The 16,818-nt window shown below is 39.6% G+C and overlaps 1 protein-coding gene across 17 annotated transcripts in view; it reads left to right on the top strand.

The window, feature by feature from the left end:
- Positions 1 to 16,818, top strand: part of CPEB3 (cytoplasmic polyadenylation element binding protein 3) — a 193,691-nt gene that overhangs the window by 153,835 nt on the left and 23,038 nt on the right. For all 17 annotated transcript variants that reach the window (XR_004278792.1, XM_032313581.1, XM_032313580.1 and 14 more), the window contains 2 exons: positions 3,593 to 3,707; positions 13,393 to 13,574. Coding sequence is in view for 16 of the 17 variants with exons in the window: in XM_032313581.1 (XP_032169472.1) it covers positions 3,593 to 3,707; positions 13,393 to 13,574 (297 nt within the window). In the remaining variant the exon portion in view is untranslated. The remainder of the gene's footprint in view (positions 1 to 3,592; positions 3,708 to 13,392; positions 13,575 to 16,818) is intronic.

The following is a 16,818-nucleotide window of genomic DNA, read 5'->3' as shown; positions in this document are numbered from 1 at the left end:
AACATACATTGGGAATCCTTGAAAAGGAAAATGAGTGCTTTCAGTACTAACTGTTGATATGATTAATGTTACATACTTTTAGGCTTCTTGAAGTCTGTTAGAGACACTCTATGGCACAAATTGACATATTAATAGCACCACCTTTACGTTGTTTTTTGTCTTTATCCTTAAAAAGATTTGCCTTTTGGAAATAAGCAATTATTCAAGGAAGATTATTAATTCAGATATTAATTCAGATTATTCTTAAGAATTAAGAAGCAAGTAATCCAGCCAAAGAGTAGGTTTCACAATCCTCACCAGAGCTTCCATAGGAATACACGCTTAAAAAAGAAGCCAAGGAAAAGCCATTTTTTTTTTCTTTCATGATTGTTTATGAAAGACAACATTCCATTAGGAGCTGTGGGGTTTACTAGAAAGTAAACCTTTCAGTCAGAGATCACAAGTCTGAGGCCCACAAGATAGATCTGGTCTGCCATTAGTTTGGTTTAGCTGTACAGTGGCTTTAACATTTTAATTCTTTCTCAGCATAAAATTAAAACCTTGAAGTTCCACATAAAAATCTGAATTTCTAGCTACTTTTCAAAAATGGAAAAATCTGGCAACACATTCACAAACAATAATTACTTGCTGGAGCTGAGAAGTGTCTGTTTCCTTTAAAAGGAACATTTTACTCCCGGGTGTCTTTGCCTGCCTAACGGCTAACTGTTCTGGTAGCTGATAAGTCTGTGCTACCTGTCCATCCCTATGGACATTTGGTTTTACGTAACTCCTGCTATGAGGATATGGCATGGCTGAAGGCCAGTGGGCCATGCCTCTTTCTAGAGTGACCTTTTTAAGCAAATGTGGTCAGTTTCCCCCAGGAAGGAGTGTTGGAATCACTGTCAGGCTCATATAAGGGAATTTCCACCCTCTCTGATGAAGTCCCTAAACTCCCAGCCCTCGGGATGTTGAGGCTCTTACCGCCCAGAGTATAGCCTATTTGACAACATACTGGAAGAGTTGTTTCACACGTACACTCAGTGATGCCTATATATGTAAAGGTTGTTTTGCTGGGGGAAGTTTATATTGAATTAGAACAGAGCTCTAATTTCATCCAGTCTCAAAAATAATTATTAAATAAATGAAGATAATCAAAAAGCCATTCTTTTATTTGTATTCTGCCCCCTTCTACAGTATATTTTAGTCAGTTTAGAAAGCATGGTATTTAAAAGGTAGAGAAATACCTACATATATAAGTGAGGACCAGAAAATATATTCAAAGAGTAAGTCAGAAAGATAAAATATAGGTATCAGGCCCTGAGGGCTGAAAATAAACTTTGAAGGTGGAGAACATGCCTTATGTGAGAGCGAGCTTATATTTCAGAGGGAAAACAGAGTGTGAATGGAACTTCCCAGTGCAAACAGTACCACAATATTACTTTTTGCTTAGCGTGTAGAATGTGCTGATGTTGGCCTATGTTGACTTTCTCTGATTCTGTGGTGGTGGCAGCTCTGAGAAGCTATTTTTCTCGTGGCAGCTGGGAAATGCAGGTTCTGTGAATAGGGTTTAATCATTACTGTCTCTTGAGTCTTCTTCCTGTATTTTTACCTAATCTATAATACAAGAATAGCTAAGGGAATGGGTTGTGTGTGATGTAACAAAGCAAGGGTGGGCGGGAGAAGAGGCAGTAATGAAAGCTCTCAGTGGGAAGGTTTGCGATCTTCTGGGGAGTTTTTCTTAGCAGCAGTAACCTACAGCTATTATAGAAGGCTGCATTTTCTGTACTTCTGATTAAATGAAATCACAATGCCATGGATACTACAAGGGAATTGTTTTCATTTGTGAAACAAAGTGACCCACAATTAAATTCAGTCATCACTAAATGATTGGAATTGCCTTTACCAGGTCCTGAAGCTGCCTTAAATTTATCAAGGATGAGGCTGGAAGAAGATAGGGCTCTGTGTAGAAAAACATATGTCCTCTGTTTTTGTTAGTGGGGACATTAGAATCTTTGTTCTTACATTATGAAGAAATTATGTTCTTAATTAAAAATTAGTAGTGGGCCCTCATGAAGGAATTTAAAAGTGGTGCTTTATGGTATTCATGAATCCACCTGTGTGAGAAATGTCAAGGGTACAGTAATTTGGTCAAATAGATGAAATATTTCAAGAGAAGAACAAGGTTTTGTTTTGTTTTTTCCACATGATAAAGGTGAAGCAAATGCTTAAACGTCAGCAGAACTGAAAACAGGTCCACGTTTTCAGGGTCTACGGAAGAAATGGAGATTTTACTGCTTCTCACAAACTAGTGAAGGCAACAGTGTCATAAATGGCAAAAAGTTGGGGAGGGGCTGAACTTAGCAATCATAAGGAATCTGTGGACTGTTTCTAACTGAGCAATGCCAGTTCTAGAGTTGATTCAAGATGGTTTGAAACTGTAATTGACAGATGTACTACCTTTCAAATGAGAGTACTTCTAGATACCAGTCAAGCCACATAAGAAATCATCGTATGTGTTTTTTTGCATTAAGTGTTGACAGTTGAGCCATGGGGAAAATGAAAAATTGTGTTGATACTAAGGAAATGAAAACTCAGCTGTTACGTTTCCTATCCTATCAGAGAGACTGGGAAAGGAGAGGTATGTTCCCTAAAGATAGACATTGGTTCTCTGCTTCTACCTACCTCCTTTCCCAGAGCACTTGCCCAGCTAAGTAACTGGTTGATTCTCAGGCAGTACTGAAGCTCTCCTTTTGGTATAGGAGGGTTTTTTTTGTGTGTGTGTGTGGTTTTGTTTTAAGTTATTCTTTGATGATTGAGTTAAGGATTGAAAGGAATATGTTTTAAGGTTACAATTCTGATGAAATACCTTATTTTTTGTAGGCAGGAAGTCAGAGTACCAGTGAAGAGATAGTACCAAATAGAAAGAAGTATGTCCATAAAGATTTCTTTTTCTACTCTTTGAAAAATAACTTCAATTTCTAGGCTCACCTTTATTTAACCAAACTGGTTTAAGAAAATCAGGTAAATCAAAAATAGATAACACTGTGTGCTTCAGTATTTGATATTGCTGGTAATTCCATGCTAACCCGATGAGTATTGATCTGTGTTAAACCTATTTTTGAAAGATGAATGTTTCAATTTTAGGGGTTGAAAAAAAATTAAAAGCCAGACCTACAGATAATTTTTAGAACATATTCCTCATATTCCTGTTCCCTTTCTATAGGTGAGCTCTTAAAAAGCTAAGTGCTCAACTGTGACAGGTTATAAACAGTCTATCATGTGTTAAAATGGATCCGATTCAAAACCCCAAGTCTATCTCTAAAAGTCTGCCTTTTTTCAAAACCACGGGTGGTTTCTGAAGGTTTCATCGTATGTCTTAGAGTGCTGAGTAGAGTACCTGTAAGTAGATCCCCCGAGTTCTGGTGAAAGGCACCTAATGCAGATAACATCTGGTGAAAGGCACCTAATGCAGATAACATAAATTAATAACTGGATTTTGTTTGGGTTATGTATGTGTAAAATGCACAAATCAGCGGGTTTGTCTTTAGTCACCTTATTCTCATTTGGGGTTGATGGAAATGAAGTAAGGACCAAGTAAACGACTTTTTTTCAGGTGCAAATTCGACCATGGAACCTAAGTGACAGTGACTTTGTAATGGATGGTTCTCAGCCTTTGGACCCCAGAAAAACTATCTTTGTTGGGGGAGTTCCACGACCCCTTCGAGCTGGTGAGTGGAAATAGTAACACCACAACAAACAAAACCACCAACAACAAAATCCCCATTGTATTTAGTCTTTAATATTTTCTAGGTTTCTGCTCAGCTATACACAATGTCCAAAAAGAAGTTTCACTGAGCTCTTTCAGGATTAAACTTTTTCTCCCCAAATGCTTTATTTTCCTATGGTATGAGAGTCAATTTCATTAAACTGTTATTTTGAAAGGATGAATTCTATTTAGTGTTCTCAACCACATATTTTAAAAATAATAACAATACATTTGGCAGTGTGCATTCTCATGCTAGTCAGCATTGTTATGTGTGACAGAGAAAGAAGTCACCCCATCAGAAAGCTGTCCAGCGCAGCTGTGTACCCCTCAGTGACAAGCCAAACCACTGCTTAGGAATTGTGTCACTGGGAAGCAAACTGAACTCTTCCCAAGTGAAACAGATCCCCCCCTTTTTTTATGCACTTTGAAAAATGAGTGATGTTCGAGCATCTTTATTACGACTTTTTAAAAGCTTCCCTGGTTTGTTTATTTTCTTTTTTAAGTTGCCTTCCAATGACAAAATAATTATGGGCTGAGATTGGGCAGAATCCTAACTGACTGGGGCATTTGAAGTGATGATGCTGAGCCGATGACTTCAGTATTTAAATCCAAAGATAAATCTAATCAGTTGCAGAACAGTGTTCTACCAGTAGAATAGAATAAAATTATTTGTAAGAACGAAGTTCTTAAAATGCTTAAAATAATTGAGTTTATTTTTCAAAAGTAAAATGAAAAAATAAGGTCACTATTGCCCTGTAGTTGCAAAAGTGCAATGTTTTCTGTTATTCATAAGCAGGCCGACTTAGTTCTACCTAAAAAAGAAAAAGCAGAGACCATTAAAATGAAGTAGTGAAAAAAATAATTATACAAGAATTATAAAAAAGAATTACAGCTATTTGTTTCTGACTTTGATGACTTCTTAGTTCTGAATGTTCATCAGCTTTTCTAATGTATTTATTCAAATCTCAACTTCAGCACACTCCTGAAAGGTAACTGTAGGCCTATCTAAAGTTATATTCATGTTTCCATTTTGAAGGACTTTAAAACATATTAATTGTGATTATGAAGTTTGTAATTTTACAGTTTTCCAGAAAGTCAAATATTTTTAGGTCTTGTTCTCACTCTAATGGAAAACTGGGTCCAGAGGAAGAAAACCAAGGGGCAGAGATGCCTCCCTTTTATCAGCTGTCAGAATAGAGTCTAGGAAGGGCTAACACAAACGTGAACAGCATCATGAGATGAGGGCAAATGTAGCCCTTTGTTTCTAAACTGCTTGTGTTTAGGAAAAAAAAATGTGGGTGGGGGCATGGAATATTCTTTTTCTAACTGGTGTTATGTTTAGGAGGAGAGAGGGAGAAGAATCCCCTTTGATAGTCTTTTAATCACGTATGTATTCTAAAAGAATGGACATTTATTGCTAGCATTCTAGTTATTCTTTTTTTTTGCAGCAAACTACAAGTACAAATTAGTTTTCATATTCTGGTCCCTCTCTTTTTTTCTAGTTGGGAATCTGAAAAAACAATTCTGAAAGAAAAAGTCCCATAGTTATAAAAATAACAGAACTGGGTTTAACTTTTTATGTCTGTTTTGAAGTCACAGACACAAAAGTTTAAAAACTAAATTCCCTTTTTTATTATTCACCCTTTTTACTATTCTTCACAAGATGCTCCAAATCCTAGGATTAGGCAAGAGTTAAATTTAGTTGTCTAGTCAGAAATGGGATTTTGTGTTCTCTACCTAGACAGTATACCTTTTATAAGTCTCAAAGTTCTCTCTCTCCCTCTCTTTTTTTTTTTTTTTAAAGCTAAGTTAAAGCTTTTTGTTTTAAAATGGTTTTGTTTTACACTTGAGTGGATAGGAATCTACATTCCCTTCGTCTCGTGAGAGTGTTGCACCATGCCAACACCTCCTATAAGTGTAGCTAGTTTCTAGATGGCTAAGCAATCTATATTAGCATCTCAGCATTTTACTCCCTCTCCAAGCCTTCCAGATTGGAATCCATGTAATCTAAACAAAAAGAATTAACCTCTGCAGCTTTTATCCATTTGCACAGAACTGGGTTTCTTTGCAATACACTGAGCTTTGTGGATTGCTTTGTGCCTTGGAATAGAAGACTATTTTTAAAGGAATTCATTTTGACTCTGCTATGCAATCTTGAGTTGAATATAATGCAGTTGTCTTGAACAATAAACATTTATTGAGCATCCCCTATTACTGGCACAGAGCCAGTATACCTCCATGCCAAACTGAATGAACATCCCCCTGTCGGTGTTGAACAGGTCATCATCTACAGAATCAGAGGTTTCAGAAGAGAACCAGAAATGTATGAATAGACTGCTAACTCAGAAGTAATTGGATACTAAATTATATTCTTCAACACAGTGATTCTCAGATTTGGTTTTTAAATACTTGAGGGCATTTTTTATTAATTCTGGATGGTATTATGGCCGTGGAATTCTGAAAAGTCTTAAAACTATCTCAGGCACTGTATGTAGGATGACCCTAGACTAGACATGGTTGAATAGTACTCAACAGGTGAGAATTTTAGGTGTCCAGATTGATTTTCACTTCACCGTAGGCCAAAAATTATCCTTTAACATGTTACAGTGACTTAAAATATTATCACTCAAGAATTATTCCTTTGAATCAATCTTGTGAGGCCTTTTCTCTTTGATATTTTCCCATTGTTAGATAGGAACTGTTATCACTAATAAATTATTCTAAATATAGTCCTTATCCTACCAATCAGAAACACACAAACCATTCTAAAGAAACAAGGCAAGCTGCTTTAAGCAGTATTGCCCTGGCTAAATTTAAGTTGGTCCTTCTAGTCTTTTTGACAAGCCTGCCTTTTTAAAAAACAGGTTGTAGAGAAAAAAAATCATAGGCCCAAAAAAAATTAACCTGAAAATGGGAAAATATCAATGGAAAATTTAGATGTTTATCCAATGTTAGATTGCCTGATTCTGATTGCTGGTTGCTCTAGGTTGAATACACATTCCTATTGCCTCTTGTCCCTCCCTTCCATGGCTCCTCAGTGACACTGACAAGTCCAGGATGGTTTGCCTTGAGTCTCTCTGTGGTTTTCAGGTCTTGTTCTTCTTCTAATCCTCACCTCTTCCCACCCCTATCCTAGGAAAGGCTATAGGTAGACTCACCATGCCATCATGTGGCTAAAGTTTATGTATTCTTCAGAGTCAGTACCAGGAAAGGGGTAGTTTGTCTGGTTCTCTACTTACTACCACCTGAAAGTACAACAGCGTGTTGCCACCCTTCATTCAAGTAATGTAAACAGAAGGTCTTCTGAATCTCAATACAGGAATAGCCCTAGTGTATTTCCCTGCGGCATCAGGACCTCTCTAAAATGCATCTCTTTGCTCTGAGAGGAAACGAGTGCCAGGTTTGAGGATTATAATTTATAAACATGAGTGTTCTGACCCCAGCTTAGACTCTAACCCCAAGAGGCTTACATACCTAATCTGAAGACCACCTCAGTGATCAAGCTTTGAAACCCATCTACTTTCAACTTTAATCATGCCTGGGAAACCCTCAGACTTCTCTCTCATTAGGGACAGGTGAGCTGTTCTTCCACTTCATGACTTTCTTTTGACAGTTTATCTAACCAGGTCCTGCAGAACAGATCAGTCTTAAGAGATTGTTCGGCTGAGTCCCTGGAGCCTACATTTGCTCATCATCTTTGGGTCTCCTGCCTTTCCCATTGCTCTGATAAGTCTTTCCTGTCTGTTTTTCTCCTACTAATATTCTGTGATGGATACTGAAATTTCCTTCTCTGCCTCTCCCCCCCGCCCCGACTATTATGAGGATGGCTTTTCTGGGAGGAAAACAAAACAATAGAAAAACTTTTGAGGTATGGGGCGCCTGGGTGGCTCAGTGGGTTAAAGCCTCTGCCTTCATCTTGGGTCATGATCCTGGGGTCCTGGGATTGAGCCCCGCATCGGACTCTCTGTCAGCGGGGAGCTTGCTTCCCACCTCCCCCCCCCCACCTGCCTCTCTGCCTACTTGTGATCCCTGTCAAGTAAATAAATAAAAATCTTTTTAAAAAATACTTTTGAGGTAAAAACTTAGTGATATATGGCATACACTTAGAGAACATTCTAAATTTTTCTAAGAGCACTTATTTCAGACATTCTGTATAAACATTCTGGTAGTTCATATGTATTAGGAACCACATCCTGATTTGTGATTTAGGAAATAGGAATATCGTAACCATATCCTTTTTTCTGTTCTGTGAAGTGGTAGCAGGCAGCAATCATACCAGGTTTCCCAGTAGTAGAAGTTTTTTCTTTCACCAAGTACCAAGTTCAGTATAAGTTGTCCCAGATAAACTCCAGATTTGGCACACTGACCTTATTGACTGGATTTCCTTTTAGGGTTAAGGATTTTTTTTTTTTAAGATTTTATTTATTTATTTGACAGAGAGAGAGAGATCACAAGTAAGCAGAGCAGCTCGCCGAGAGAGAGGGAGAAACAGGGTCCCTGCTGAACAGAGAGCCCGATGCGGGGCTCAATCCCAGGACCCTGAGATCATGACCTGGGCCGAAGGCAGAGGTTTAACCCACTGAGCCACCCAGGCGCCCCATGGTTAAGGATTTTCTAATGCTAGTACATGCTTGTGTTCTTTCTCCCCCTGAAAAGCTAATGCTTACCCACAACTGATGTCAAACTTTGCCATGTCCTTGGCAGGTTGAGTAACATTAGCATAAAGCCAAAGTAAGACTGGGATGAATTGGTGCTTATGGAGCAGAAACCAGGCCAAGTTAATATTAAGCAAAGATTTATGAGTAGCGAGAAAAGCACCCCCTGAGCAAAACTAAACATTTGAGCACCAGTCTCTGCTGAGCCGTGTGTTCAGAGCTCTCATGTATGTTTAATTGTTCTGATAACCTTGTGAGGTTGTAAGTGGTAGACTTTTCACTTTAGTGATAAGAAGCAGAGTTCCAAGGAGCTGATTGGCCAAGGCCACAATAAGTAAAAATGCCAAGATTTAAACTCCGATTTCCAGACTTCAAGTATGGATGTTCTTTGCACAGAGCAAAGCTTCTTCATCAAGCTGAGATCTGAAATGTTGTCTCAGTAACATTATTAACAGTCAACTTGGTACCAGTCTGATTTAATCAAGTTCAACACTCAATCTCTCTGACGTAGTTAGTTGTTCATACAACTTATTTGAAAGTATTCTTAACTTCCCGACGTTTGATGCAGAATGGAAGCTAATGAGCACATTTCCTCCACTTAAGATGTCTGAACTGCCCTGTGAACCAATGCAGCATTGTGGAAAACCTAGACAGTCCAGCTTGTAGTTGAATTGTGCTTTCTTTCTGAAGTCCAGACCTCTTCATCCGCCTGAGGTGCCTTATACCTCTTTCCCGTCTGCTTTGTTCTTATCTCCAAAGGGAAGAAAATGTGGTTTCTAGATTCATAGTTTAGAATCTGGAAACATGAATGTGTTGATATTTCCCTGGAGACTTCTCATTCGTGCTGTACCCCATTTGGTTCTCATAGTGTCTCAGACTTAGACACTGCCTGTGGCTGGCTTTGAAATATAATTAAATGATAGGAACAGGATCCTGGTGTAGGGTAGGATATAAGCGTCATCATGATTTTCTCTCTAGTGAGCTAAAGTCCCTTTCAGTTCTCTGTGAAGATTCAGAAGCAAATCCAAGGAATCATAATTGGGGTTTAGATTCGATTTCAGAGCCATAGTCCCCACAACCCCACAAAGAGGAATTTATAGATTTCTAGATGCTACACACAACTGCAGTGTTCTTGTTTCCCTCTCCAGCTGTGGCACAGTAAAGCTCATCACAAGGGCCAGTATGCAGGTTAGAGTCATAGTAGTGTTGCTGTTACCTTTCATCAGAAGACTGGAGTTGTCTCAAGAGCACAGAGCGTCTCATCCAGAGTATAAAATGCCACTGGATATGGCTACCGGACCTGCTCATTCCCACCCCTGTGGTGACCAGAAAACTGTCCAGATAGGAAGGAAAAAATAAAAAGTGGTCTGAAAACTCCTGGCCTCCACATGGATTCTGGCTATGCCTGCTGTCACTTCCATCTGTCTGAATCCCAGCCTCCACCCATATGTCCTGCTCCTGGGCGCTATGCTGTCCCCCCTTCTACAGAGGGTGGTTTAGAATGAGGATTCACTATCAGAGGCTTGGTAGGCAGTTTGACTCTATTTTCTGAATAAGACATGTCCTTGATCAAAGGCTCACATTTCATGAGGAAGGTTGAGATCACAAGGCTTACATAAATCTATGAAGGTTTTAGTTGATTTTTGCCAGATCCTTACTGCCTTTCTTCTGTTTTTCTCTCCTCCTCCCAGATAGTCAAAGTGGGTAGCCCTACTCATGGCTTAGCTTCACCCACCTCAGAGGAAGGGAATCCTTATGGGTATCTACTATAGTAAGTGGTGATATTCACTTTAAAGAATCCTTTCAAACCTAGTCTCTAAAACCAGTTGTACATTTTGACATCTAAAGGTGAATTTTTATGTTCCATACACAAAAGTATTCCAGATTAGAAATTTTTAGGACTTAAGCAAGGCTTGTTCTGTGTTTCTGTTAGTCACCTATGTTGTGGATGAATTAAATTAGTCTCTCTCTGTCTCTTTTTAAGGCTGTTTTTACCAAGCATGGCTACTTTTCTCAATAATTAGAAACTCTGTTTAGTACTTAAATAATACCATTCTGGTGTTAGAGCCCAGCATGAGGTTAGCTTGCAGAAAGTGTGCTTTTAGTGATGATTTGCTGATTGAGTAAAGGACCAAATATAAACAGCAGTTGTTTGACTGTTATTTACTTTTCTTCAAGGGTGATCATAGTCTTAGACCCTCTGTAGTTAAAACATGGATTAGGGTAGAAAGAGAGATGGGAAATCTTCATACTCTCCCAAAACAACTCTTCAGTCACCTCGGTTTCTTCTAGCTTCCCAACAAATTGCTCTTCACATGAGCAAGATTTTATTAGCTCAAATGTCTGCAGACTTTTTGGTGGCCAAGAAAATGACGGTATATAAGGTTATAAGTGGAAATGATTTATTTATAATTAGCTTAAGTGAGTGAGGGTTTGCTTCCTATCGAAAGTACTTAACTGCCAGCAACATCAATCATGACCTCATCTTTGGCATGTGAAGATGATTTTCTAGCAGCTAGATTCATGAAGTAATAGAATGTTTCTGCTCTGGAGGGCACCTTCTCTGACAGCCCAGGATCCCTAAAATTCCTTTGGAGACCACCATACTATAGAAGAACCTGTGGTTATTGTAAATCTTCTTAGCTGGAGCTTCAAGCTTGCAGGTGGTAAACGTTCTTTCTAAATCAGATGCTTTCCTGAGTCCTTTCTAAGGGTGGAAGACAAGTGCCAGTTAGCCCCTTGCCAGCATTCTTCTCCTGGCTGTTCACCAGGCTGATGGAGTGTTTACTCTCTTATGCCATTCCATAAGAAGCTTGGTCTTTAGAAAATTGGGGTTTAATTTCCAGTTCCTAAGGTTGTTTATTTTAGTAAGTCCATTGACCAATAATGGAAATTCATTAATGACTGAATTTAATTATTTTTGCTTTCAATGTCTTGGTCTCTGTTACTGGCATACTATTAGCCATGTGAGGAAGTCCTCAAGCCATCAGAGCTTGTTGGGCTAAGGTATGAGGACCCACTGAACTCTGATACCCAGGGTATGTGCATGATTCTTATTGCATAATTTGAATGAATGTGATTCCTGGATCCTGCCCTAAGACTGCAGTCAGAGTCCACTTGGGCTGTAATGAGCAGTGCTCTTTGGTTGATATGATTCAGAAATTCTAATCATAATGGGATAATTGGGATGGCTTTCTGCTGTTCTGTCTTCAGTAGTACCTATTCTAGGGCCTAGTTATTGCTAACTTGTTATTTTCTGAAAATTCCAGAACCTGTTGGTTGCAGATCAATCTTCTTAAAAACAGGCACTTAGAAAATAATCACCAATATTAGGCAGTCTGGTATGGAGAGAAATTTTGAAGAAGTTAAGTAGAAAGACATCCTTTCTGTCAGCAACAAAGCTTTTCTTACCGGCTCAGCAGCTTCATACTACAGAAACCAGTAATGCTTGACTTTCCTTCTGTTCATAGAAATCTGGTTGTGGGGGGGAGCGGTGCCTGGGTGGCACAGTGGGTTAAAGGCTCTGCCTTCGGCTCAGGTCATGATCTCAGGATCCTGGGATCAAGCCCCACATCGGGCTCTCTGCTCAGCAGGGAGCCTGCTTCCTCTTCTCTCTCTCTCTCTCTCTCTGCCTGCCTCTCTGCCTACTTGTGATCTCTGTCAAGTAAATGAATAAAATCTTCAAAAAAAAGAAAAAAAAGAAAAAAAAGAAAAGAAATCTGGTGGGTTTTTTTTTTTTTTTTTTTTTTTTTTTTTTTACCATTCAGCTCTTCAACTCTGCATCTGCTACAAAGTTCCTCCCCTACCCCACCAGCTTGGGCTGCTTTCCTTCTCCCCAAATACTGATTCCCATGGAGGTCTGTTGTGTGATGTGATGGTCTTTGCACACTGGCTACAACCCAGGTCATCATCCACCTACCCTGTCTTCTTCTTTCTAAATACCACATGTAGGTGTTTGAGGGATGTGGGTTCTTAGGTCATTCCCCAGGGCTAAGGCTAAGTCTTCTGGACTTAAGTCATATGAGTAGCCTGAAAGAAATGGTCACACGTGGTGGAAGTGACATCCAGTATCAAGTAAACAATTACCTTCAGGCAGTTTGGATCCAGGTAAGTAATTGCTACCTGTCTCTCCTTGACACCATTGGTGAGGATAATTCTAGGATATCAGACCTTTGGAATGGTCCAATTTCCAAATGCCTTCTGTATAGGTGTTTTGTAAATATACCAATATAAAGGTTTATTTAGAAAAATTGTGGCAAGGAGTTTAGACAGACCTCTGGATTTTAAGCAGAGTACAGGATGTGTGTCTTTTTACTGCCTTCATACTTCCTGGTATATTGTTTTAAGTGCTCAATAAATGTTCATTGCTACTATTATCATTTCTATTATTATTATTATTATTATTATTATTATTTAGAATTCAGTGTGAGAGGCTAGTGTGGAGATTTCTCAGTTGGAATAGAATATACTAAAAAATAAGTATTTTTTTTCATTGTAAAGATTTATCTTAAGGTTATAAATATATTGCCTCCAGTTAAAATGAGCAATTAATTCTTTCTGTAGCTTATTCTTAATATAACAGTATGACTTTAATAATTGCTTTCAGTCTTAGAGGTCAGTAAATAGGGCTGTTTATAATTGTAAGTGCATTGTCTGAAATGCTTTGCCTACCCAGGGCCCACTCCAGTGAACTAAACAGAAATTAGAACAGGAGGATTGCCGATAGATCATTCCTTTTATACTGTTGCTGAAGTTCTGATTATGTAAATTTGTGTGTGTATTATGTAAATTCTTAATTTTTTTTTCATTTTATTTTTAAATATGAGGTGCTCCCTTCCTTGAGTTGTCAGATGGATGCAGACACCCCTCATGATACCTAACATGGGTTTTCCTTTTCTTAATTATACTGCATGATCTTTAAATAGTTCTTCCTTCTCCTGGGCAAAAGTACCTTCTAAACATTTATACCAAATTGTGTTTATTTTCTTGCAGTTGAACTGGCAATGATCATGGACCGTCTGTATGGTGGTGTCTGCTATGCCGGCATCGACACGGACCCGGAGCTGAAGTACCCCAAAGGTGCTGGCCGCGTGGCGTTCTCCAATCAGCAGAGCTACATCGCAGCCATCAGCGCGCGCTTTGTGCAGCTCCAACACAATGACATTGACAAACGGGTAAGCGACCGCTTGGGGCATAACTGCTGTGGGAAAGAAACGAAGTTTATTTTCTGGGCCCCTGGGGAGAAAAGCACCTCGTGATCATAAGTGAGCAGCTTACCTTACATGGTATCAGTCCATGAGTCCCTCTAGGCTGCCTGAAAAAGAAAGTACCCACGATTTGCCAGGCGTTAACGAACCTTCTGCCTCACCCATCCCCAGGGTGATGTTACGCTTATGAAAATAACCGTGCAGAATTTAGCATACCCAACTGGTGCTGTTTAAAGGGTGATGCCAACAGCGCATTAACAAAGGTTGCCAGCTGGTGACCTGTTTGACCCATGTGGTGCTCTTAAAACAAGTTCACTTTGAACCCACACTAAATGTTAATGTTCAGGGAGTATACATAAAATTTTGAAATTCTGATTTCTCTTAACATTGCAAGATCACACATTGGAGCGAGATAACTGCTGTCTCTTTCAGTCCCCTCCAATTCCCTATAGTCCTCCAAGTCCCTGTAATCCTGTTCATAACACATACGAATATGCCTTACCTGCCCTCCTGCTTCATGGTCTTACCTGTCGGGCCCCTAGAGGTATCCTGATTTGCTCCCTCTGATCTAAAGAGGGGACACATGGCAGAATGTAGGGAGCTGGTGTGCTCAGTTGGTTTCGTGAACAGGCATAGGTCTAAGTCCCTGAAATCCCAGCTCTGCCACTCTTTGGAGGTTTGGGGAAATAGAAGGTGGTAGGAGGAAATCATCTGAGACCTATGTTAATGGATTAATAGAACAAGTAGGAGAACAGATTAGGTATTGAACACCTCCCTTTGCAATTGTACAGTGGCTGTTAACACTTCCAGCAAAGGCTGTTTTGGGGGCATATGTTGACCTGGAATAAATAAAGTAGGAAATGTGTTGTTGTGGTGTTTTTTTGTTTTGTTTTGTTTTTTTAAGATTTATTTAAGAGAGAGAGTGAGGGAGAGAGAGTCTTAGGCAGGCTCTATGCTGAGTGCAAAGCCTGACACAGGGCTTGGTCTCGGGACCCTGAGATCACAATCTGAGCCAAAACCAAGAGTGTGGTGCTTAACCAGCCAGGTACCCCAAATATGTTTTATTATGATATTTAATCTCTACTCTCTATGGTAGACTTTGACTAATTTTGGGTAGCTGACTCAAGCTTCTTAGAAGTTGAAAGTTTCAGTTGGTAGATTTTTAGATATTCAGCAAGTTATATTTTTATTAAGACATATATCTGATCAAATTTCAAAAGCCAGTGCCTAAAATAAACAGTTGCTACATTACTGGGCTCCTTAAAAATAAGTAGTGGTGGTTTGTTTATTTTTTAATCAAAATGAACAACAATTCTTTTTCAGAATTTTGAAACACTCTTTGAATTAATGGAGAGGTGTGATAAAGATTCAGCTCCATTCCTAGTTTTCAAGCACCCACAGTGTCCTCACCTTCCCCTTTCATAGCAGTAAACACCCCCCACAGACTGTAAACTCTGCAGAGTCAGGCACAGTGTCTGTCTCATTCTCTGCTTCATTCCCAGTGCTTGCTTACCCATTGCTTGATGTGTAGCTGAAGTAGTAGTAGGTGCTCGATTAACCCTTGTTGAATTGGCAAATGGTTATACTTCGAGGATTTTCTTTACTGCTGCTGGTGCTGGTGGACTTTCTTGTGCTTGCACTTTTGTGAGTCTAAGACACCAGATATTTAGACACCAAACATTTAGACAGCTATGGCACTCACCACTGGTCATGGTGAGTCGTAACCTTAACCTGTAGAGCCTTGGATTCTCTTCTGTGTGCCTTCTTTGTTCCTCTCTGCAGCCAGAACTAGTGACTGGATGGGGTCATACTAGGGACTATAGAGAAAGCTCCATTTCCCCATGCTTCTCTCTTCCCTTTGCGCCTTTCCCTTTGCTACCTCCTGGCTTATTCCTTAATGGAGGGAAGTACACTTGCCCCAGGGAATATGGCAATCTTTGAGCACATTTTAAAACCACAGTAAATTCAGATGCTGTTTGTTTTGTTGCCCACCTCTGCTCCTTCCCCTGCTATATTCAGGCCCTCAGTATTTTTTCCCACAAGACTTGGACCTAGGTAAAATAGAGAGAGGTAGTGAGCACGATCATAGGCCTTGCTTATGAAAATGTATTTGGAACATCAGACTTCTGAGGACTCAAGAAAGCCATTGACTATTTCTGCCTACTGCATTTGGGTTAACTGTATCTTCCCTCTTGTAGAGTAGTCCTTGATAAACATTTAGAGTAGCAGCCAGTTGTAGTGGAAAGAGTATGGAGTTTTGAGCTAGAATAGATTTCAGTACTTTTAAATCTCTGCTGCACTAGTCACTGGTGACCCCAAGTAAGTTAATTAATGCCAGGAGCTTCAAGTCCTCATCAGTAACTCCCTCTGGGGGATGGTCTGAAGAATAAATGAGATTTGAGCATTGAACAGCCAGAGCTGTATGACCTTTGGATAGATGTTTAGTACCTAACACTTGATGGTTAACAGTGTTCATTTTGCTACAAACGCAATTAATACTGATGTTGTTAATATTACGTAACTTGAATTTTATCAATTGCTCGCTGAAGATGTAGTGAACAGACAACCTGGTTAGTGAAAAGAGCACAGGGTCACATAGTGGGGTCTACATCTGGTCCTATCCCCTGTGGGGTGTGTGACTTTGGGTAGGTCACTTAAATGCTGAGCTTCAGTGTATAATGAAGGCAGTAGTAATAGCCCAGTGGGAAACCCGGAAGAGGAAGCAATATATACAACATAACACACTGTACGTATGTATAGTGGGACTATTGCCACAGTCACAAGAAGGCCACCTCCATCCGCATGGTGTCTACAAGGGACCTGTCCATTCTGCAGTGCCCAGAGTTGAGAATCATCTAAGGGAGAGAATTAGAAATGATTCAAAGTGGCACAGCCCCTCCTGTGCTCTGCCTCCCATGCTCTTTGTTTGCCCTGCCTAATATGGAGACCATTTTCTTCATTATGAGAGATACAAGCCAGCTTCCATCCTGACATAGGCTCCCCTTTCACTGTCCCTCTGTGAACATTACCCTCCCTTTCCCCAAATTGTCACTCTGTCCTCTCAGACTTTTCTTAATTTGAATGTAGCCAACAATGCTTGATTTTTTTGACTCTGGCATTTTGAGCCTCTGTTAACTGCATCCTTCTTAGACGCTTTTTAAAGTTCGTCCCCAGTTTTGTTTTTATTTCTCTTTCTCCTAAAATGTAAGTT

Source organism: Mustela erminea, chromosome 14 (assembly GCF_009829155.1).
Source record: "Mustela erminea isolate mMusErm1 chromosome 14, mMusErm1.Pri, whole genome shotgun sequence".
NCBI classification, from domain to species: domain Eukaryota; kingdom Metazoa; phylum Chordata; class Mammalia; order Carnivora; family Mustelidae; genus Mustela; species Mustela erminea.
The sequence above is the reverse complement of the archived record's forward strand: the minus strand, read 5'-3'. Positions and strand labels throughout refer to the sequence as shown.